The sequence below is a fragment of the Alligator mississippiensis genome, chromosome 3 (assembly GCF_030867095.1).
Source record: "Alligator mississippiensis isolate rAllMis1 chromosome 3, rAllMis1, whole genome shotgun sequence".
NCBI lineage: Eukaryota > Metazoa > Chordata > Crocodylia > Alligatoridae > Alligator > Alligator mississippiensis.
The window spans coordinates 117,421,103-117,445,846 of record NC_081826.1 but is presented as its reverse complement, the minus strand read 5'-3'; the positions used below and the strand labels follow the sequence as shown (position 1 = coordinate 117,445,846).

The 24,744-nt window shown below is 44.1% G+C and overlaps 2 protein-coding genes across 5 annotated transcripts in view; both read left to right on the top strand.

Annotated features, from left to right (window-relative positions):
- E2F3 (E2F transcription factor 3) overlaps positions 1-15,103 on the top strand; it is a 68,981-nt gene extending 53,878 nt beyond the window's left edge. Inside the window, exons 5-7 of one of the 2 annotated variants that reach the window (XM_059724331.1) lie at positions 7,966-8,080; positions 11,641-11,776; positions 12,808-15,103. In XM_059724331.1, coding sequence (XP_059580314.1) covers positions 7,966-8,080; positions 11,641-11,776; positions 12,808-13,073 — 517 coding nt within the window. In that variant the 3' untranslated portion in view covers positions 13,074-15,103. Of the gene's footprint in view, positions 1-7,965; positions 8,081-11,637; positions 11,777-12,807 lie in introns of both variants that reach the window. The other variant, XM_059724330.1, reaches the window with a different exon arrangement.
- A 7,002-nt stretch (positions 15,104-22,105) lies between these two features.
- Positions 22,106-24,744, top strand: part of CDKAL1 (CDK5 regulatory subunit associated protein 1 like 1) — a 706,822-nt gene continuing 704,183 nt past the window's right edge. The window contains exons 1-2 of one of the 3 annotated variants that reach the window (XM_019490405.2): positions 22,106-22,213; positions 23,959-24,000. The gene's annotated coding sequence lies outside the window, so the exon portion shown is untranslated. The remainder of the gene's footprint in view (positions 22,214-23,958; positions 24,001-24,744) is intronic. The other 2 variants (XM_019490403.2, XM_019490404.2) reach the window with 2 other exon arrangements.

Below are 24,744 nucleotides of genomic sequence, written 5' to 3'. Positions count from 1 at the left end.
CTTTCATGTGGTTTTAAGTGCTGAACTCTCAGTTGCAGGGAAGTGCCCATGATGGAGAATCATAAAGCTGGCAGGGACCTTAGAGGTCATCTGGCCCAACCTCTTTCACATTTGCAGGATGTGCTATTCCTAAACCATCTTGGATAAATGACTGTCCAGCCCCATCTGGAAAACTTGCAATGGTGAAATGCTACACATTCCTGAGCAGCTTGTCCCATTGTTCTTGTGGGTGGAAAAGTTGGAGTTCACAGCCCCAAACCTTCTCCTGGATTTAAATGCCTAACTCAGTCCTTTCAAAAGACATGGGGTTAGTTGGTTTTGATTTTGCATCTGGCCTTGTTAATTGGTTTTGTGTTTATTAGACTAGTAGTGGTGCCCTCCTTTATGCAGTATCCTTGCAGTTACAGTACTCTCCCAAAAGATCTGGACTCTGTCCTCAACCTCGAAGGGGCTGATACCCATACCTCCCCCTTCACTGACAAGTGCCCTGACCACCAGACTTCCAGTTGGGCTGGTGTGAAATTCTTATATATGTTATCTTACTGCTGATCTGGTTCCATATTTTACATTTAGGAAGTAGGGTTCAGAACCCAGAACTCGTGTTTTCTCAGCTGAGTGCCATTAACACTGGGCTGCCAAGTCTTGCTTTCTCTTTCTGGTCCAATGAACCTGGAATTTTTTTTTCCGCAAACTGGAATAGTTTCATTAGGAGGAGGCAGTGCCCCACCCCAGCCTCATTTTAGTCTATTCTGGTAGATGGAGCAATTGCCAGGGAGGTGGGAGATGTTGTTTTGTACCCCATGATGAGGACATGGAAATAGGATCTCTTTCATCCTGGGTGGATGCTGTAGCCACTAAGCTAGCAGACAAAAGAGGGACGTAACTGTCAGCGCTGCTTTTGAAAGAATGTGGCTTTGGCTGCTGTGTTTTCTGCAGTACGCATTCAAGGAAGCATGCTCTGAGAACATCTACCAGACTGTGCCCCCTGGAGGGTGTCAATGAAGGAATAATTTACCAAGAATTCCTGGACACTAGGGCTGTGCGAAGTTTGGTGGCCGATTGGATTCGGAGGAGATTTGGCAGCCAAATCTCCGAATCAAATCGGAGACCAATTAAAAGATCCGAATAGAATTGGAAGCCTCTGAATCGATTTGGAAAAGATTCAGCACCAATTCGGAGATTCAGCCATAGACTAAACCGGCAGCAGTCCTCACCACACTGGACACAGCTGTCTCCAGCTGGTAAGTCTGTTGTGGGCGGAGTGGGGAGGGAAGGGGCGCGGGGGGACAGATCAACGCCCCCACAGCGAGGGAGGGATTGGGGTTGGGGCTGGGACAAGCTCCCCAGCTGGGGCACAGGGAGTGCAGGACTGAGGGAGGGGGGGCTCCCACCACTGCACGGCACGGGTTCAGGAGGGCATGGGAGCAGGCGTATGCCCCCCAGATCTGCATGGGGCAGGCTGGGCCAGTGTGCACTCTGGGAGGCTAGCCCCAGCCTCCCGCCCCTGGGCTGTGCTTCATGGGGTGGGTGGAGCCAGAGCTGTGCTTCAGGTGGCTAGCCCCAGCCACAGCCTGGAGTGCAGCCCTGGCTCTGCCTGTCCCGCAGAGGGCAGTGGAGTGAGGCGTATGGCCTCTCCTCAATTCAAGTGCACATGCCCACTGCCATGCCCTGCTGCTGCTTGCCCCGCTGGGGCAGAGCCACGGCTTGTCCGGGAGGCGCGGGGAGGCTGGGCAAGCGGTGGGAGGACATCGCCTCCGCTCCCAGTGCCTTCCGCTGCCCGTCCAAAGTACAGCCCAGCCCACTTCACGTATGTCCAGGGGCACATGCTTGCTCCCATGTGCTCCTGGACCAGTGGCGTGGGCAGTGGCGGGAGCCCTTCCCTCCCCCTTCTACCGACCACAACAGACTTGCCAGCTGGAAGCAACTGTGTCCAGTGTGGTGAGGACTGCTGGCTGTTCAGTCTATGGCCAAATCTTTGGATTGGAATTGGGCGAATCAAATCAGGACAGCGATTTGAATCGCCAAATAGAATCACTGTCTCTGACCAAATTCAAATCTGAAGTGAATATTTGCCACTTCGCACAGGCCTACTGGACATTTGCTAGTATGAGGCACTAAGATGCTCAGCCCTGCCAGCATGGTGTGCCAGTTCTGGGCTCACGCAGAAACAGAATTCGAGGCCCCCAGGGAAATTACTGACAAAATATGTGTGCGCCTGCAAACCTAAGGTGTCCAAAAACTGGCAAGGCAAGGTTCTTTGGATAGATATGATGTCTTTTACTAGACCAACTAAATAGTTGGGAAAAAATGTTCTTTGCAAGCTTTTGGGCACAAATGCCCTTCTTCATGCATAGAGACATTGGGAAGGAGTTTTGAGGATCTCACTCATGGAATTATGTGCCTAAATTCCAACCTAAGTTCCTCCATAAGTATATGGACCTATAGATTTTTAGGGTCAGAAGGGACCTTAGTAGATCATTGAGTCAGAGCCCCTACCCTGGGCAGGAAAGAGTGCTGGGGTTAGGTGACCCCAGCTAGGTGCTTGTCTAGTCTCCTCTTAGAGACCTCCATAGTAGGGGAGAGCACCACCTCCCTTGGAAGCTCATTGCAGATTTTGGCAACCCTGACTGTAAAGAATTTTTTCTTAATGTCTAATCTAAATCTGCTCTCCATCAGTTTATGGCTGTTGTTCCTAGTAACCCCAAGGGGCGCCCTGGTAAACATTGTCACCTACTCTTTGCTGCTCCCCCCCCATGATGAATTTGTAGACGGCCACAAGATCCCCTTTCAGGCTTCTTTTGCTGAGGCTGAAGAGATTCAGGTCCCTCAATATCTCCTCATAGGATCTTACCTGCAGGCCCTTAACCATATGAGTAGCCCTCCTCTAGACCCTCTCAAGGTTATCTACATCCCTCTTGAAGTGCAGTGCCCAGAGCTGGACGCAGTACTCCAGCTGCAGTCTTACCAATGCCGCATAGAGGGGAAGTATCACCTCCTTAGACCTGTTCGCAATGCACGTTTTAATGCATGAAGGAGTGCGGTTGGCCTTACTTATCACTTTGTTACATTGATGACTCATGTTCATTTTGGAGTCGACTATGACTCAGAGATCCCTTTCTGCTGCTGTGCTGCTTAGAAAGTCACCTCTCAGACTGTAGGTGTGTTGGTGATTCTTTCTCCCTAGATGCAACACTTTGCACTTATCTTTGTTAAACTGCATCCTATTCTGATCTGCCCACTTTCCCAATCTGTTCAAATCCGCCTGAATCTGCTTCCTGCCCTCCATTGTGTTTACTTTCCCCCATAATTTGGTGTCATCCATGAATGTGGACAGAGTGCTTTCCACGTCCTCATCCAAGTCACTGATGAAGATACTGAACAGCACTGGTCCAAGGACCGAACCTTGGGAAACTCCAGTGCCCACATTTTCCAGGTCGAAAACTACCCATCCACCACCACCCTCTGGGCGCGTCCCATAAGCCAATTCACCCACCTGACCATGTAATAATCTACGTCACAACCACTTTATTTTATTTGTAGGAATGGGATGCAACACTGTATCAAAGGCCTTTTTAAAATCCAAGTAGATAACATCTACCTCAACTCCTACATCTAAGCAATTAGTGACCTGGTTGTAAAAAGAAACAAAGTTAGTCAGGCAGGATCTACCTGCTATGAAGCCATGCTGGCTGCCCTTCAGCATTATTTTTCCTATTGGACTCCCGCTAATGAGATCCTTAATAATTTTTTCAAAGCTTTTCCCAAGGATAGAGGTGAGGCTAACCGGCCTATAGTTACCCAGATCATCCTTTCTCCCCTTCTTGAAAATAGGGGCTTAGGTGTCTCTGTACTAATGCTAGGAGCATGGGGGACAAGCAGGAGGAACTCACACTCCTGCTTGCAAACAAAGACTTCGACCTGATTGGGTTAACAGAAACCTGGTGGGACCCTACCCATGATTGGGCAGTAGGCATTGAGGGCTGTAGGCTGTACAGATGAGACTGAGTGGGGGAGAAAAGGGGGGGGGGCACATTGCTCTTTATCTTAAGGAACAATACACAACTTCATTATTCAAGATGGGATCAGAAGGGGGGCAAATTGAAGCACTGTGGGTCAGGAGGGGGTCAGAGTGAAAGGGACTTGGTAGTGGAGGTGTATTACAGAGCACCACACCAGGAGGATGAGTTAGACCTGGAATTCTTGAGGCAGCTCTCAGAGACGGTACACTCAAGGGTCATGGGTGACCTAAACTACCCTGACATCTGCTGGGAGGAGCAATCAGCTAGATCTGCCTGTTCATGAAGGTTCCTAACCAGCACACAGGACCTTCACCTAATGCAGGAGGTATATGGTCCCACTAGGGGAAATGCCTTACTGGGCTTGGTGCTTGCTACAGGGGATGACCTGGTGGGTGATTTGCAGATACAGGGTAACCTAGGGGATAGCGACCACCAATTGTTAGAATTCACTATCTGACGAAAGGTGGGAAAGATCATTTGTAGGGCAGAAGTGCTAGACTTCAGAAAGGCTAACTTCAATGAGCTCAGGAGATTAGTAAGTGAGGTGCTGAAGGGCAAGAGCATTGGTGAGATGGGAGTCCAGGGAGGGTGGGCATTCCTCAAGCCTCAAGAGAGTGATCCTTCAGGCACACAAGAGACCATACTAGTGCACATAAAGGGAAGCAAAAGAGCCAAGAAACCCTCTTGGCTGAACAGGGAAATCCAGGAGAGCCTAGGGGAAAAAAGAGGTATACAGACTGTGGTAGCCACCAAAGAGAGGAGTATACCTGCTTGGCTCATACTTGTGGGGAGTCAGTTAGGAAGGCTAAAGCAGAAATGGAACTTAGGCTGGCAACCAAAATTAAAGAGTCCTTCTTTAGGTACATAGGGAGCAAAAAGAATGCATGGTAACGTAGGACCCCTACAGGACAGGCTAGGGCAACTGGTAACAGATAGGAGGGATAAAGCTGAGCTCCTAAATGAGTTCTTTGCATCTGTATTCCTGAGCACAGATGAAGACATTTCTCCCAGAGGGGCCAAAGACAGGCACAAGAGGGACTCCAAGCCACCAACAGTTAGCGCTGACCAATATTCGTGACTCAGACCAATATAGACTGATGTGAAAGTGCAACACTAAACAGAGGTCTGACCCTGACTGTCAGGTCTCAGTAAAGTTTTTTGCTTGTCCCTCTAAAGACTGATAAAGAGTAACATATCGTCTGCTTAAGTAACTGAGAAGCTTGTTTTAGTAGTTCTTTTAATCTGAGAGGTCAGATTTTTTTTGCTTTTAAACAGCTGTTTCTTTGGTGAGGTGCTAGGTTGCTATTTATGTCCAGCCTGTGAGAGAGACCTATTGTCTTTTACTAGTAGAATTAAAGAATAATTTTTCTTTAAGTGAATTGGAATATGATTTCCATGAATTGCTTTTGTGGAAATTGCAGTTTTCCTTCAACTGCTCAAGCTGTAAATGGAGTTGGAAGCAATAAAGAGAATTTTCAGACCTTTAAAACATTGGGAAGATTTGGATATCTGAGAAGACTGGTGAATATGCTGCATAATGCATTGCCTTTTAGGAGATGGGTTCAATTTCAACCCAAACCTTTTATGAGAAAAAGTTGCTACCATGTGATTTGCTGGTTTAAGCTCATACCATATGGAATAAGACTGCTATGATTTACTCTTAGGTATCCAGGTTGTAGCCATATTGGTCTAGAGGCAAAAGGAATCAGACCTCGTGATAGAGGTGATATCTTTTATTAGACCAACTAGATGTTTGCAAAAAATCTTTATTTGCAAGCTTTCAGTTACAAGTACCCTTCTTCAGGCATAGGAGAAAAGATGGTAAAAGTTCTCCTAGGTAGAACTGAAAGTTTGTATTTCATAGGAGTTGAAGGTGTGGTAAAATCTCCTGTTTTTACTCTCTGCCTTTGTGACAAATTTCTGTAGAGAGGTAAATGACCTTTTATCTGTCATTTTGCTTCCAGAGAAGTTCAGTCCAAGCTAGGTTTAAGATATCTGGGTGAAATAACTCTTCACTTTTGCAACCCTGAGCAATGTGTTAGCAAATAACAAAAATAAAGACCCTGAAGTACTTGTGTGTTGACCATGAATGTTTCCTGTTCTGAATAGAAATTATCTCATGTCTTGGACTAACCATGTAGTTGGGATAAAGTTTAGACAAGCTTTTGAATGCAAGCCATTTTCCCTCGGGTGTAATCCTGAGGTTTAGGAAGTATCTAGTCAGACATGAGAGAGAATGTCTTACATTCGAAAGCTTGTCTGACTTTATCCCAACTACATAGTCGGTCCAATAAAATATATCACTTATAAATCCTTGCTTATGACATAATTTCTGGACCATCATGGCTACAACATCATACTTACACTGTCTATTCTGAATAGACAGACAAACTGATATCCAAGTTACACAGTTTGGTGACAGATCCCACTGTGTGGTACGATATGAAAGCTGACCATAGTGAATGGTCTGTGAATAACCAGTCCAAGGGTGGTCGTGATGCCCCCTGGTGGCTCCGTGACCATGCCCCACTCTGCCCCTAGGGCACCTTCCCTTCTCACCTGCCCTGCCTTGATGGTATAATGATAAATAGGGATGCTGCCCATGGGCCTTTGCATGGCCCTAGTTCCACTGCTAGGGTCCCCGGCATCCTACTGAGCCTCACTGGTCCTCGGGCCCCTCACTGGGCTGCTCAGGTTAACTGTACCCTGCAGGGCACCCAAAACCTTAAGGACTACTTGCGTGGATCTAAATCCTCCCCTATACCACACACCAGGCCTTGCTGGTCACCAGGCTCCTGGCCCCCATTTGCTGGGCCCCTGTATGACTGCATTTCTCTTTGGCACTGGGCCCCTGGCCGCTGTGTAGCTGCTGCCTTGCACTCTGCCCACTCTGGCTGGGCTCAATTACTGCTCAAGCCTTGAGCCTGTCCCTGGCTCCCTAAGCCTCAGTGTTCCTGCAGGCAGCAAAGCAATCAGACTCATGTTCCTGGGCGCCTCGCCCGGGCAGGAGCTTCTAACCCCATAACTAGCAGGGCTAGATTAGCTTGCCAGCCCAAGCCCCCAGGTTTATGTGCTCCCAGGGCTCTGCCCCTTTCCAGTCAGATGACTGCCTGGGCTGGCTGTAGGTGCCTGCTAATTGTCTCATTTGCCTGTTGCCCCAGCAGCCTGCAGCTGCTACACCCTGCCTAGTCTGCAGAACTCCCTGGCTGGGCTGCTGCTTTTAAAGGAACAGAGAGACCCCTGGCTCTGTTACAGTATACTAAATTAAAAAAAACAACGTTATTTACATTACTTTCCTTTCTCAAGAAGGTAGGTGGATAACTGTTGCTTGTTTTTTATGCTTGGGAGTCCACAAATTATATGCACTGGCCACTACATTACAACTTACTGTTTTTAATCAACCTGGATGATCTTCAGAACTCAGGGTATAAAAACTAGAGATTAGAAATCACATAGGCAGGAAAAAAAGGACAAAGGATTTCCTAAAAAATAATTACTGAATAATTAAATATCTAAATTGTAATAAAATGACGGTTGTAGTTTTTAAAAGGTGCGTTCTGTACATGCATATTACATATATTTGAAAATTACCATAAATTTTTGCAGTTCATAGTTCTATGTAACTTGTTTGCACATATGTTGAAATTCTCTGCAAGATGTTGAGTAATAATGGGTTGGGTGGTTTTTAAAACATATGTAATTCTACACACACACCAGGTTGACTATAGACAGCTGTACTTAAGATGGGAATGAAACTACCTTTTTTGTTTCCTTTTTTTGGTTTGTTTGTTGTTTTTTTGCTCAAAATGGCATCATTTGCATTTGACTGAAACTAACATCCAAATTTGACAGTATGAGGGAACAACATTTAACAAATCAGTTTCTGCAGAAACCTTCAGTTTGAATATACTGGTTTGGTTGGAAAAAATTTCTTAACACTGATTACGTTAGCTTATGTTACATATCAAGATATTAGAAAAATTAGTGGCCTTAAAGACCAAACTGTTATAGTTGTGAAAGCTCCTCCAGAAACAAGACTTGAAGTGCCTGACCCGGTGGAGGTAAGAGCATAGTGGCTTTTCTTATTCCATACTAAGTTTTTATCTATAGCTGGATGTGTTTGTGACTTTCTGTAGCATCGAGTTGGGTCATTATTGATATATATAGTCCTTTATTCATCCTTCTTGAAGACTGGAGGGGGAGGGCTTTTTTTTTAAACCTGAAGGCAGCTACACAATCAAACTGTCAATTACATAGCAGATACTAATCTTTATATTCCTCCTACTCCTTTTCTGGATTATCACAGTTGTGCTTTTTGATTCTTGCTCCTCCAAAACAATTCATTATCTTTTTCAATTTTTTTCGTAAAGAAAAATCCTCTCCATAATTGCATGTAATTCCTCACTGTAAACTTGTAGCATTTTAAAGTGTACCAGACCTGCTTCCTGCAAAACTTGTTTAATCTTATATAAACTCTTTGATCATTGCCTTCTTCTTCTCCCTTCAGCGTTTCCCTGTTATCCCTTAACTTTACCAAAATCTGACTTTACTTTATTGTGACCCATCATTCCACTTTAATAGATTTGCTGTTGCTGTGATTTTGACCTGGGAGGAATTTCCCTCCCACTCTGCCCATCACAAATAGGTCTTCCTTTAGAAATCCACTCTGCTTGTTTTAATCTGCTCTCTCCATCCACTGGCCATCTTCTGTCACCCTTGCCTTTTCCACACAGGCTACTGGCTGCCAGATTACCAGAGTATGATGTCTGGTTATACTTCTTCCTTCTTCAGTTTTATTTTTTTCCCGTTATCTCAAATAATTCAAAACTCCAAATTGATTGTCTAATATGAGTCAGGATTTTCCCATTTAATTTACCTGATGTCACAGATGCAGACTGACCTGCATTTCAGACTGTCCACTCAGGCAACTGGTCTGCTTCCTTTATCTCTCCCTCCTGAGTTCAACCCCTCTGGATCTAGACATGTGGTTGGCAGCCCCACTCTTTCCCAAGCAAGTTAACTTGATGGCCCAAGTGTGCGTGGAGCACAGAACATAAGAACTGCCATTTGCTGGGTCAGGCAATAGGTCCATCTTGCCCAGTATCCTCTATCACATGGTAGCAGAGAATGGATGCTGAAAGGGAGAGTAAACTGGGTATGAACTAGGGGTTTTTCTCTCATTTGCAGCATTTAAGGTTTAGGAAGTTTTGATTCAGAGGCTATATCCCTGATTCCCATTCTCAATAGCTACTGATGCCCCTTTCCTGCAAGAATATGTCCAACCTGTCAGCTTTCACAGCATCTGGTGGCAATGAGTTCCACACTTTAATTACATGTGGTGTGAAAAAACTTCCTGTTGTTAGTTTTAAATTTACTACCTGCTAGTTTCATGTTTCATAGTTCTTGTATTGTGAGACAGTAAATAATAAATCCCTATTTACTTTCTCTTTGCCATTTAGTATTTTTATAAAGCCTTATCATGTCCTCCCTCAAGCATCTCTTTTCTAAACTGATTAGGCCTAGCCTCTTTAGTCTATCCTCATATGGAAGACCCTCCATACCACTAATCGACTTTGTTGCCTTTCTCTGTAGAAACCCTTTTGCTCCCCAGACCTCCAGACTCAACTAGTGTTTTCAGAACAATGTGTTGTTTTATCATTTACCCAACAGTACACAGCAGCTAGAGGCAGTGAGTAAAACAATAAAGGTTTAGGTACTCATACCTGAACTTCAGCAGTGTTGGTAAGTTCCTCTGAGCCAAGATGTCCCTACTTGTGAGTTGGGAGTGACAGATAGTGCTTGGGTTTTCCCTTAAAGATTTCTCTCCAATGGCAGCTAGTCACTTAAACCCCATCACATTCTTCAACCTAAGATCCTTCAGTGTTTTAGGGTCTTCTTTGATTCTAGTCTCAGTTTGAGAAGCGTAAACCTTGCTAGCCTGTTTGAGACCGTTAAGGCCATTCTCTGATTGATAGCTCTCCATATTGTCCCCCTATATTGTCATCGTCATTATTTTGTTTTCTGTTTGTTTTCCCCCAACAGCCTTTGATTTCATTTTTAGCAGTATGACAAGATGATATCAAACAGATAAACTGAGGTTCATAGGATACTCTTTCATTTTTTCATACCTGACCTGTTTCAGCTTCAGTCTGCACTCACTTCTCCCCCTCCTACACATTAGTCACATGTTGTACACCTCAGTTGCCCTTGATACTGCTCTTGCCAGATAGCACTGTCCTTCTTTTAGTTTGCTTGTTTTTTTCAATATTGTTCCTTAACCCCACTCTCAATCTATTCTTAGCTTCAGCTTCTATAGCCTTCTGTTTTCTTGATAAATTGTTTTTGTCTTGAACTACACAACAATATGGGTCAGATCCTATTCCACCTAGTAGCTAGGTACATGCACTTTCAGTGTCTAGGTGCAATCCTGTCCTATGATGCTTAAGTCTCTGAAAAGCCATTAATGGATCTATTTTTGAAATGTACCTTCATATTGGCTTTAAGCCTAAATTGGAAAATGCAGTGAGGAACCAGCAACTTTTTGCATTAACTTTGTAGCAGGTTGGAGTAGAATAGTACCTAGATGCCTAATAGATTAAGAGCTAGCCCTTTGTACACTTACTATGGTAAAAAAATGTCCGGATATGAGGAACCATTTGTCTAAGAGCACAATAAATAACTTAGAGAAGAGCAAAGGTGTCTGTGCTACTGGTGCCTTGAATCTACTAATAATATAATGCATCCTTGATGATTTCCATGAGCCTGAAGCAAAGTGTTTGTTTGTTTTTTTTATTGGAGAGTTAAGGTTATTTTTTCCATCATAAGAGCAATAGACTAGATTTGTATCCATCCAGATATATTTTCACAAACAGTTTTTTTTTTCTCTCCCTCAACTTGTGTACTAAAAAGAGAAAATGCTAACTTTTCAAGACGAGGCGGGAATTTCAATCCCACAAGGAGCTTCTCCAGAATCGGTCTGCTGTAACAGCATAGCATTTGCTTCCTTAGGAGGCAGAGGGGCTCATAAACCAAGCATTTTGAGGAAGAAAAAGTCACATGATTTATTTTATGTTTATGGTTTAGAAAAACATCCCTTATTAGATGTTGTCAGTGATTTTTTTCTATATGCAGTTAATTATATTAATTTTTCACATAAATCAGATCAACATGCTAAGGCATTCCAGCTTTTTAAGCTAGAAAAACCCTTTTTGCTACTCCATTTTTAAAGCAGAAATATGAAAAAGTATATTAATTTTACAGTGTAATGTCATCACAGCTGTTGTGAAAAAGTATTAATGAGTCTGGTCCCCTTTTATGTGTACCTGCTTATAACATAACACAAATTGATGGACTTCTTAGGTTTGTGTTGCAAAGAAGTGGGAAGGTTGTATAATATGATGTCTTCCCATTTCTGAGTTGTATCAACCAAGCCTCATATCTTTAAAAAATAAGGTGGAATGTAAAAATAATTTTTGTTTGTTGCATCAGAGCGAATTCAAACAGCGGCAGCCAAAACATCCATCTCTGCCTGGTATTTTGTCACCCCTGGGCAGATATGTTACTATTCCATTGCTTGTTTTTATCAAACTTTCCTAAAATTTGACATCTCTTCTATTAGCAGAGTGCATTGATACACTTATCTAGTACCCAAGGACCTATTGAGGTTTATCTGTGTCCCGAGGAAAATGATGCCCTCAGTCCAATGAAAATGTACAGTCAGGACCACAATGGAAATATCTCAAAAAACATTTCCAAAGGTAAGATACTCCACGTGGTGCGCAAAAGTCTTCAGTGTGGTATGAAAATGTGGCTGGAGTCATCTGTACAATTGTATTTTTGGGTGCCTTTTTGGCCAAGGAACTGGAAAGCTAAGGTACAAGTTTTCTTCAATATCTTTCTGATTCGTATTAAAAAGTATCTTTTTCCCCTGTTTGCCTTGTACTTATAACAGGGGTGTCAAACTTGTGGCCGCAGGCTGCATTCAGCCAATGCAGCTATATAATCTGGCTCATGGGCTGCTGGAACAACCCCATGAGCTGGCCCTGCTCCCATGTGCTGTGTGTAGCACATACTGGCTCCAGGATCCAGCACTGCATAGGAGGTCAGTCCCAGTCCCAGCTACAGGGCCAGATGAATTTGACACCCCTGACTTATGACATCAGATCTTCTCTTTGCAGATTTTATAAAGCTATATATTTATAGCTGATCTGTTTAATAAAATGTATCTACTTGACCATGACTTTCTGAAAGAGAACAGTGGGCAGCAAACAAATATTTTCTCAAAGTCAGAAGCAAAATGCTACATTTACTTATTTGTCATCTGCAGTTAACCAGTCAGACATTCAAGACGCTTTATATTTATTTAGAAAGCCTTGAATATACTTCACTTGGACACAGTCCCAAAGCCAGTTTATGTGCCCTGCTAAGACTTTCATAATAGGTTTGCATACTGGGTTCCATTGAAGAATCTGTGTCTTTCATTTAATTTCATTTCTGTATAAGTAATTGCTGACAGATGCTGCTTTCTGTGGCAAGGATACAGTAAATTCGTAAGAAAGCTTATGTTGCTGTCATCACCCCCGTCCTGCTCCCCCCATTCACTAAACCTAAGGGCATTTTTTCCAACATGCTATTTATAATCTACAATCAGGTGGATATAAGTGAGCAGAGAAAGAAGACCACTTCTTTGCTATGCATTTAAGTAACTTGGTGAAAAACCTTTGTTTTGGTATTTAATTGTTATATAAGAGATGAGACTATCACTATCTTTAACTTTCTTATCTAATAGATTTGGCTTCTGGTAACTCAGGACAAGGTGACAACTCAGTGAATATGACAAACCTCTCTCCACTGGCTTCTCCAACCAACCTTCTGCAGCAGACAGAGGACCAAATTCCCTCAAACTTTGAAGGGCCATTTGTGAACTTGCTGCCTCCTCTGCTTCAGGAAGATTATCTGCTGAGCCTTGGGGAAGAAGAAGGCATCAGTGATCTCTTTGATGCTTATGATTTTGAAAAGCTTCCCTCATTGGTGGATGAGTTTATATACAGTTGATTATGTTAATTTCAATATAAAGCATTTTTCTTTAAAAATGGCACCAGAACACCTGCTGTCACTCAGAGTTGTTCCCTAGCCCCCCAAGGATAGCATTACAGAGGAGTAAACCAGACTTCTGAGCAATGCTGACGGTCTAATGAAATACATCCTAGGTTAGTACAACCAACTGCAGGCTCTTGCAGCCAAGACCTGTGTGACCCTAGGCTCCAGCACCTCGTGAGTCAGCAAGTGGCACAGTGTGCAGGCAGGTAGCATAAATGACTTCTCCCCCACTTACTCAGTTTCTGCTTACAGTGTCAAGTGGGCTTGTGGAGGAGGGCTCAATGAACTGGTTTAGTCATAAATAGCAATTTTTTAATAGTACTTCAGGCTGTGCCTTCTGTGGAGAATGCATGTCTTTTGAGTCTCGCAACCTGGATTGTACCTGCAGTAAACGTAAATATAAAGTAACGCAAGCGTGTGAAATGGGTATCTTCAACTCTGCAGGAATGTTTAAATTGCTCAAAATGAGCGTTTTGAGAGCAATGTATGTGTTTCAATATGAGGTCAGATACTAAGGTCCTTAAAAAGCTTTTAATAAAAATACACTTTAAATGTAGTGTATATTTCAGATATGGGCAAAGTATAATGTTCTGCCACTTCTCATAGTAACCACATATTTTTTAAAAAGCTTATGTGTGTGTGTTTGTGTGCGTGTGCGAGAGAAAGTGTTTTACTTATTAAAAAAATAAAACGAAGATGCACAGTTCAGTTTTACTGCCCCCAGTGTGCACTAGAACTGGTACATAAATTTTTCTGGTACTAAGTGGGGCTTTGTGTTAAGTGCCTACTAGAGATGCACTGTGGGTTTTTCCCTTTATGGAAAACAACTTATGCCAAGCTTTGTTTGTTCAGTAATACCATATTTATCTCAGTGGGTTAGCTTCCTCTGCTTCTAGCTTTTATAATTCTCCTTGCCAGCAACATGGGACTGATGTTTTTTCCAAAGTAAAAACTACATAAGTGTAAGTACCACATCAGCTGAATTGTTTTATTTTTGAAACTCTTTGGTAGAATAGTATAGCAACAATATTTATTTTTTTTCTTTTGAAAGTGAAAAGAATTCTAATGAGTCTTAAATAATTTCCATTTTTGTGTAAAATGTTGCCACTTTATGGGCTAAATTAATGTGTGTTGGTTTGGATGATGCCCCATATAATCTTCTGTTTGCATTATTGTTGTGTTTATCTGACATATATAGTAAATTTAGTACTATTTTATATTGTAGTTTGAATTTTATGTATGCAGGTTTTCTGGTACCATTGAGTTGCTGCTATAGAAGCTCACATATGAAATGGCAAAAACTTACAGTACTTAAAACTGTATGACTGAGTGAGCCTTAGAATATAACAATGTATAAAGGGCAACACATTAAGAACTGTTAAACAGTGTTAAGTGTGTGTTTATGTGTACAAATGTGTGCATAGATCATTCTGCAGTTATATTTAAGTTGATATATGTTCTCTACTCACACTTTAGTTGTCTAGCATTTTTGTACAATAGGAATTAATTTGTAAACACTGCCAGAATATTTTCTAGCTGGTTTGTAATTTTTTAAAGAGTTTTTTTAAATGATGTGGGTCTGTAAATAAAATTGTAGTATTTAAAGTTTAAGTCTTGTGGAAGAGGAAAGTAAAAGTTTTGTGAGCATGAAGATTTTGTGTGAGACAAGGGGCACTTTTGTGGGGGAAGATAAAATGAAGACTAATGGATATTGTCTGTCTTTGTTATACCATTTTGTACAAATTAAACACTTGTCCCAATGTGTGCGGGCAAAATACTAAACTAATTTAGCTTTGCATTGTATGCTAGTTTAAAAAACCTGTAAAATAATGTAAAAAAAAAAAAGCTTTTATGGTGGGTTTTGTAAATAGATTTATTAAAGGGTGACCTGTTCTCTAGCTGTGATCTTACCACTTCAAATGGATGTAATTTGAATAAATTTTGTATGGTAATGAATCAATAAAAAGGATTTTTTAAAGAGTTTAGTTTTGTATGCTGATGTCTATTTTGGAATTATGCTTTTTTTAAAAATCTTATTACTCATAGTACTTCACCAGTATAATTTGTATTACAAAACCTTTATCAATGGTAGCTGTTATTGTTTTTTTCCTTCTTTTGTTTGATGAAAAAAAAATTGGAATCCCATTAGGTTATTTGTCTAGCTAGGTTGACAATATGCTGTGCTGCACAAAAAAAAGCAAACAGCTATAAAAAAATTAACAAACAAAACGAACGTGTTCAGATGAGTGCAGCCATGCGGTATGTGGCACTGCAAACATATCTGTAGCACCCACATACCACACATCCAGATGTTCTGCACACTGCAAAGGAGCACTGCCCATGTGTGCGCTGCTCCACTTTTTATTTGCACAGGTTGTTTGAACCCCTGGATATCTGGGGGTCAAAAAAAAACCAAGAAAAAAACCCAGCTTTTTTTAAAATAAGCATTATAAACTCACTATTTACTGACCTCACGGAAGTACTGTTTTTAGGAAGGCTTGGCAGGATGGGAGGGAGAGGAATAGGGAGACTTAAAGAATCTAATGGTTCTCCAGCTGCTGATTCCTTGGGAGGATTATCCCCAATTAAAGAGGGTCACTCAATCAATAGTAGCTCTGAGGGAATAGTGCCATGTACTGTGGAGCCTTTTCAGATGTTTTCAGTGTATGTTCAGCTTCTTAAGGTAGATATCCTCCAATGAACACCTTCACTTCCATGCTTTACTTTCCCTGTGGTAGCTGTAAGACTTCATCATAGGGAAAAAAATAGGAGGAGATAATCTCCTTGTAATGTGTTTGCTGCTTTGTCCACTACACAATGGAACAGCTTAGAGCTATGGGTCATTTGCTCTCCTTATATGCTTATTCATAGTCTCTCACATAAACCCACATACACGAAGGAAGACCACGAAGATTTTCCTTCTTTGCACTTTCCTCATCTACAGAAGAGAGCCATGGGTGGGATTTGTCCTCTCAATTCTATCATCTCAGATACAGAGGTAAAGGCTGACAGGCAGATTCTCTCTTTCTCCCCGTTCTGGCATTGTGTGCCTAAAACTTGCTCAAGTACCTTCTATAAGCAACTCTCACGCTCTGTTTCTGTTCACCCACTGGCTGTTAGATTTGATGTTTCTCCCTCCCCACATGCTGTGCTGTAAATTACTCTCATTACTTCTTGCAGCAGCTGGGTTGTTCTTGGAAGTTTTGTATCCACATATTGCTTGGAAATTAAACCCTAACTTTCTTTAGTGTATCTATGCTAATTTGTGGTGTGAAAACTCATTATCTATCTAGCAAGTTGTTACTCATTTCACAGAGGATTTGTGGGAGTCTATGTACTCCATATTGTCTGCAGTTGTAAGACTGGAAAAGCATTTGAGAAATCAGTAAGATACAGATGGCTTAGCAGGCTCTCCTTCTTCATGGCTGCACTTCATATTTTAGCTCTTTCAATCCTGAGCAATGGGTTCACTCCTATCAACCTCACCACAACTGGGAGTGTGCTCCACATGGCACAATGTAGAGCAGGAGTGGGCAATTATTATGGTTGGAGGGTCACTACAGGAATTTGGATGAGCTGTTGTGGGCCTGGGAGGGAGGGGAGAAATAAGATATTATCCAGCCCAGGCCTGTCTGGTCCGTACCCACTGCCAGGGATGCCAGAGGCAGCAGGCAGGCAGGATCTCCATAGAAACTGCTCAGGACCTCTGCAGGCAGGGTGCACTCAGCCAGGTGGATGGGATGGAGCCGTAGGCGGGCAGAGAGTGGCAGGCAGGGCCAAGATTGCGAGGCAGTGACAGTGCTGGGCTGAGGCCGGGGCAGAGCTGTGATCTGCTCCTTGCACGTCCCTGCTGCGGCTCTGCCCCAGGCTGCAGCCCTGTGCTGTCACTGCCCTGAGATCTAGGCCCCAGCCGCTGGCTGCCTGTCCCACTCCTGGATGCTTCTCCCCACTTGCTCACGGCCTCATCGCATCCACCCAGCCAAGCGTGCTGTGCCTGTGGGGGGTACCAGCTGGTCTCCATGGAGACCCCACCTGCCCGCTCCCTCTGGCACCCCTGGGGGTGGGTGCAGGATGGACAGGCCAGGGTGCCCAGGCAGCAGGGCCAGGTCTGGCAGCAGCACCAACTGGAAGGAACCACAGTAGCGGAGGCTGCCAGGAAGCAGAGTCCAGCCGCTGAGCTGCCCATGCCCTGCTGTGCGCTCAAGGGCAACAGGACTGACTACACATGCCACAGCCTGGGCTGCCCCCCTGTGCCTGAGCTGGGTGGGTCCAAAGGACCTGCTGCAGGCAGGATAAAATCCCTTGGCAGGCTGGATCTAGCCTGTGAGCTGCATCTTGCCCAACCCTGATGTAGGGGCTTTGATCCTGGTGCTGCAACCAGGAGTAGATTTGTCTGAAGCAGATAGATGCTGCCTGCACAAGAGGTAACAGTATGCTGGGTTTTTTTATGACTTGCCTCTCCTATGTAAACCTGGTCACTCTTCTGCTTCTGCTCTAAAACATTTCTGTAGTTTGATTTACCACATGAAATCTTAACTTTCCATAAGTACTGAGCATTAATGAGGTTAGGAGACGACATGCCTTTTCTACTGTGTTTCTTTTCCTTTATGTATTTTCTGATGTAATAGACACACTTCCTCAACACTTGTGGGAGCTATATCTTGAGTTGGGATGGGAGCAGTAGGAGAATAATGGATTGATGACAGAGGGAGAGTAACCAGGAATCAGCTTGGGAATAGAAGTACAGAGGCACTGAATCTGATTCATTGGAAAGTAACACTTGAAATCCTTGGCATGTAAATTGTTAAGCACATGAGATGGAATGGGATTAGATGTTGAACAAGCAGAGAGAAGCTGTTAGCTCTGTACCAAATAGTGACATATGGCTTTTACTCAGAAAAGTAGTTCAAAATTCCCTAAACAGTTGTACAATAATGCAATACATAATAGTTATGGACACAGTTTTCCTCAGCAGCGTTTCCAGGCTGGCTGCTTCTAGAAATCTCCTACTCAGCAATGCAGTAGGTTGGTCTGCATGCATGGGGGTCTGGCATAAGATACAAGGCCAAACGATTCTTGGCTGCCCTGATAAAATCCTCATCTTGCTTAGACTTCATAGCACTTGTGGGGGTCAAGTGACTTTTCAGTGGGTTTTTGGGGAAGTTACTGGTTTTCATGTTGGCCACGGCCATGTTGTTTTGGGTACTTTGTGGGAAATGAGCCAAAATGTGGTCCAACTCTTCAAAGTATGGACAGGTAGTAGGAGCATTAATGCAACACCTGTTCTGCTCTCATGTCTTTAGCTGCCTCTCCTGGAACTTTTTTGGATTGACTCAACCCTGGAAACTGCTCTAGGACGAGCCCCTGTCTTCAATTGCCCTGACAGTGTTTAAACAATGGTGACTTCTCCAAATGAGACTGAACATGCTGTTTCCTAAGAAGGGCAACCAAGTCCAGCACTTTCATAGCAACAGATGAGGGCATGGCTTCTTTACTGAGCATATGAATTCACTGTTATCTTTTTTTGTTGTAAAAGGACACTCATACCAATATCCATCTGATCAAGATGACCCTGTAGCAGCTGAGTGCATTCAGGGACAAGCTGGTTCCAGTGTGAAGCTGTCAGTGTAGGACTGTAGTTGGAGGAAGTAGTTGGAGGTAGTTGGAGTTGTAGCAAGAAGTGAGAGGGTCAGGAATGGGTTTCCATGAGCAGGCTGACTGGGAAGGAGAGTTACTTCTGTTCCAAAGTTAACTTGCTGTGCCCAAAGACACCAAGTAATTTTGGTTTATTAAAAATAAGTTGTATGTGGAAGCAAGGCACTTAAGACAAACCATGCTAACGACAGCCATTCCAATGGGAGCAGGTGATCATGGCTGTACCCCAGTTCCTTGCAGTGATGACAGCCTTGTCTGGAGCAGGGGCAGAACCGCAATCCCCTGCTTGCACGCCCCTGCTCGGAGTGTGCAGACTACAGATCATGGCTCTCCCTGGCTCCAGAGCAAGCTGCCCCATTGCAAGATCCCAGTAGCTCCGGAGTGGCTGAGGCTGGTTTCCAGGGCAAAGCCAGTCTTGAACTTTCCCAGGCAGCTGAGGCTGGGGTCTCCATGGAGACCGGCCTCAGCCACGTGGCAGGGGCTGCTGGGAAATGGAGTCTGGCTGCTGGCTGGATTGGCCTTTTTGCCCACCCCTGGCCTAGATGATGAAGTCTTTTCCGGTTTTAAAACTCTATAAAAAGAATGAGGAGGAGGAGAAATTGCGAAGAAACAGGAAAGGATCTGCTCATGGCTGCACGATAAAGAATGGAACAGTTGGAATTGATTAGCGCTGCCTCTGACTAGTGTCCTAGGAAGATGGATCTCAAACATCTAAAGCAGACTAGACTAGCCAGGTCAGTGCAGGGACTGATGTCCTCAGATGTCTCTATAATCCACTGGCTAGATTCAACTCTTGACTAAAAATGCTATGAAGGTAATACGTTACCTATCACTTTATGTGTATTATGGACAAGGTCCCTGATACACCCTGTGTGTTTACAAGGCTAAGCACAGACTCAACACAAATAGGAACCTGCTTTAAAGCAATAGCAACAATGTTTCTGGGCTGACCTCGGGCATATAACAAAGGTGCTACATGAAAGCATTTAGCAATCTGCCCTAGGTTGATTTGTATTTGAAGAGTTCACTGTTTATTCTTTCAAAGGCTTGTTTTTTCTCCCCCTATTTTCTTTTTCACCTCTCTCACAATGCTTCACTCTTGCTGGTATTCTTTCTAGCTTGTGAATGTCCTCAGAAAAGTATGGTACACAACTTTGGTGTTTGAAATGGGAGTAATTCTAGTCAAGAGGTTTGCAGCAGGAAGTGGGAGGGTCAGGGATGGCTTTACATGAGCAGACTGACTGGGAAGGAGAGTTACTTCTGTTACTGTTTCAAACAAAAGGTCAACAGGCTGCCAAACTTTAGCTGCTGTTAGACTTAGAATTCTAATATGGAGTAGATTCATGACATCTACTGACTTTTCAACCAGTTCAAGAGAAAGTATAATCTGTTGCCTATAGGAAAAAAATCCTTTAAACAAAGTAGCGTGACATTCCAGGTGCATTTATATAAAAAAGTTATATACTCCATGAGCCCTGGAGAAGATACAAGATCAAAAAGGGGTCAATCATCTGCCCTTACCCTAGCAGTCCATAGTGGTTATACACCAGTGGCACAACAGAATGATGTGGCTAGCACCTTATCCAGCTGCTTTTGGCTCCTCAGCCTGCATAAATTACCTAGATTTACTGCTGGGTCAACTGGAGTGGACAGTACAAGTCCAGCACAAGTCCATGCTCACACTCAGACTTCTGGAACTGTAGTAAGATACCCCAAACTCCAAATTTGGAGTTGAAGGAGATGCAGGGCACACAAAAATAAACCTGCCAAATTGTGCACGTTGAGATGTTTCAGCTATAACAGTAGTTTGTTTTCTGATGATATCCTGCTCCATATTAAAAAAAAAAACCCAACATTTTATTGATGTTTTTCCTCTGACCTGGGTCTGCTAAGAACCCACCTAAAGTTGGTGCTATTTATATAAGTGGGACTGTTGCCATTACTTTAGCAGGAGCTGGATTAGGCACACACTTTTATAATCTTGGATGCATAATCTTGCGTTAAATTCATTTTGCAACCTTATTTTCAAAGCAAGTGCAATTTATCTTCAGGCCCTGCCACACGTTCAGCTGAAAGCTGGATAGAAACCAGTGATTGAGTTGTTACACATTTTCAAGCACAAACTTTTTATCTAGTTGGCACTTCTAATAGCTGGATGGACGTTTTTATGTTGTGGTAGTTACTTTGCACAGCTACATCTATTGCATGATTCACAAGTGAAGTTCATGAGTATGGCCAGCCCTCATTGATTGTGTGATTCACCAGGAAATTGTGTGATAACTTTAGATGTGGTTCATTTACAGTGCTCACTTTGCACATCTGGCCAGTCTACATTTATCGTGCGAGTCACTAGTGAACCGCATGATAATACCTTTGCATGCGTGACCTGTTGACATTTATTGCACCATTCACTAGTGAATTGGATGCTAACAACTTTGCACATGTGACCCATCTCACTTTGCACAGGTGGCTGGTCGCAACATCAGCATTTGGGGTCAGAGGGGCTGTGGGTTGGGATTGAGGTGCCATGCTGAGGAAATGGGGCCATGCCAAGAAAAGTTTGGGAGGCACTGGATTATGCATTTCCTCAGTGAATCGCACGATATATGTAATGTCTGGCAAGGACCTTCAAAGTCTCATTTTTCTGAAGGGCGGCATCCTGGCTTTGCAAAGCAGGCTACTTTTTCAAGAGGCCAGGAGCTCTTTTACTGGACTAGCTGCATGGCTGGGAGAGGGGTGGGCAAGCTTGCCCATACACCAGGACCCTCGCTCCGGTCTCTGCTCAGGGCAGGGTGTTGCACTGCCCCAACGCTTTGCCCAGCATTGCCAGGTCTTAAATATGAAATGACTGTATTGCAAGCTCAAAATTATTGTGTGCGCCAAAAAACTACCGTACACTGGAAAAAATATGAAAATAAATATGCAAGTAAATCTTCATATTTACTTTCTATTGCTCACTGTAGGTCCTCATGGAGCGAGACCCAAAAGTCAGTTAAGACTGTCCGAGAGTGACTTGCGCTTTGCAAATGCTGCATCAGTTCGCTCCTTCAAAAAGTCTCCTGCATTTTCACCACTTTTACTTTTCGTACATCGTACGAAGGACGAAATTATCGTACAAATACGACCGGACACACTGCCCCCGCCTTTCCTCCTCCCAGTGGGACGGACCCAGGGGAGGAGCCGCGCACGTTCCGGGACTGGAGCCCGGGCTGGTCCCGCCCCCCGAGCTCTCATGCCCCAGCCGCAGCCTCCCATTGGCCGCCGGGCAAGGTGATGCCCCGCCCTGCGGGCTCGGTGCAACCACCGTTTTCCCCCAACCAACCGCGGCGCGCACTAGTTTGTCCTCTCCGGCGCGCCGTCGCCGCGCTGTCACGTGAGTAGGGGGTGGAGCGGCCATGATGGCGGAGCCCTTCCAAGCCTGAGAGGCGCGAGTGCGGCAGGTGAGTAGTAACGTCTGCCCCTTCCGTTCCTTCACCCCCAGTCTCTGCTGTGGCCGGGCTGCGCCTAGACCCCGAGTGCCCCCGCCCCACGGTTTCAAGCCCCAAGGACGCTGGGAGCTTCCCTCCCCCATGTCCTATTCTTGGGACGGCCCAGAGCGACTGTTGGGGCCCGCGTGAGCGGTTCCATTTCCCGGGGGGCGGGTGGAACGCACGTGGATAGTTCCATTCCCGGGGAGGGGGGTGTGGAACGTACGTGCGGCCCCAGCCGCCCTGACTTGGACTGGTCCGTTTTGGAACTCTTTCTGCCAGGGCCCTGCTGGGGGCTGGAGCTGAGGCTGGGGCCACTGGGTGGAAATGGTGCCTGCGCATCCTGTTTGCCCTTGCTCCCCAGTGCCTTTGGAGCCTAGCTTCCTCATGGGCGAGCACCCTCCCTGCCACCTCCCCACAGGAGTGGGGGGTTGAGGCAGGGCGCTGGGTTCTTCGGCCAGAGATAGGGTGGATTTGCATGTTATGTTCTCTGGCACTGTTGTTACTGTGCTATCCTTCAGCACTTCCTTTTGGCAGTGCTAAATGACAGCCCCTGCTGCACAGTCCAAGCATCTTATTTTTAGCTGCTACGTCGCCATAGTAATGGCACTACTCTAAAGGAGCATGTTGCTGTGGCGGAGTAGCTGCGGCATCACGGTTTTTGCCAGCTGATGCTATGTCACTGTCGCGTCTCATGTAGATGTGTCCAGGGAATCTCAACTGGGGGTCTTGAGAGGGTGCCGCAGGAAGGAGAGGGGAGGCAATTCACAGGCAAGGGAAGGCTCAGGCTACAAGTCGGAGATCAGCAGAAAGGGGCTGGCTCAGGCTCCCTGTGCTGCCCAACTTCTCTGTGAGGAGGTAAGCACTGAAAAGGAACCAATTTCTTTTGGCTAAGATCAAGCACGACAAGGGGCATCTGAACCCCCATATCTGCAGCTTGCACCTAGGATATGGGGAGCATCCCTGGATATGGGGAGCATCTGAAGTCCCAGACTGATGGGTCTGGGAGGGAAGAGACTTGGTCTGTGGTAGAGCCACCCAGACTTGACAGTTGAGTTCTGCTCAGTCAAATTTGGGAACTTGACTATTGGGCTTTGTCCAATTGAATTTGGAACAGATTTTTGCCCTTGGCTAAAAAGAAAAATAAAATCTATTAGCTTTTGAAAGGGGGTGCTGCTCAAGTTGCCCGAGTTCTGGAGGGTGCCTGGAGTTGAAGGAGGGCTGGCTTAGGCCTAAAAAGTTTGAGAAGCACTGTTATAGACTAACTAAATCAGTGATGCTCAAGCTCACCTAAACAATGTCTTACTTCATTAGATGTGTCCGATCTAATGAAGTAAGCTGCTGCTTACGAAAGTGTAGGCATCTCTGATTTAGGTTTGTGCTTGCATTGTCAGTGGAAAGCTGGTAGTAGAAACACGAACACCTTCCCCTCCCCTAGCTTTTAACAACTCTGTCATCACACCTCTTCCATCCTACCTTTCTCTTTTCAGTCTGAATATTTATCCCTGGCTACTGTAGTCACTTCACTACTGGAATCAATGCATGATCATCATGTGTCAAATTAAAAGATCACATTTGCAGCCAAAGCTCTTGTAGCTGTTAAGCCACCGGTTTTAAGAATTTATGATCAGTGTAAAAACACAGCATGCTGCCTGTGACCAGTGCATGAATAGGCTTATGCTAATCTTACCTTTAAGTGCTTTTTTTTTTCTTTTCAGATTCATTAATCAGGAGGACTTAAAAGAACATTTATTGGAAAGGTATTTTTGGATATGGTAATTTAGAATGTGTGTTAGTAGACGCTTTAGAAAATAAGGGGTGCCTAATTAAAAAAAGTTTTATTCAGTAGTTTGGTTCACTCTTCATGTAGGCCAGAGGTATCAAACTCATCTGGCCTCTGGGGCTGGTTCTAGACTGTGGGGCTTGTGGGCTAGACCTAGACACAGGTGGCAGTGGGGTCAGCGGTGGCTATAGCAGTTAATACAGCTGTTGTTTGCCCCTACCACTGAGAGATCCTCAGTGGGGCCCTGTACCATTGATTTGAGCAGTGGGCCTTGCACTTGGTCCCTCCAGATGAGGCCTGCAGGGCACACATTTGACACCCCTGACCTAAGGTGTACTTCAAAGAAGAATAGTAATATTACGAGCCATTTATTTTTTAGGGCTGTATTCTATCCCTTTAGTGCTCAAGTTTTTCAGTGTTGTTTTCATACAAATTGCAGTCATTTGACTCTAGCAATTAGAAATGTTTGATTTTTTTTTTTCATCTAACACTAGACAGATGCAAATTGTGTGTTGAATATTTATGTATATATTCTTAAATCAGTTAAAACCTGACTTGTATTTATTTAGCTTAAGTCGGTAAGCAATTATTCCAACTAACAGTGCAACAGAGAATTGAATTGAATGTCTACCAGTGTCTTCAAATCTGTTTAAGTTTATTTAAATCGCATATTTTTTCTAATCTTTTTTGCGTCTGAGTGAAGACTGGGCCTGTGTGATAT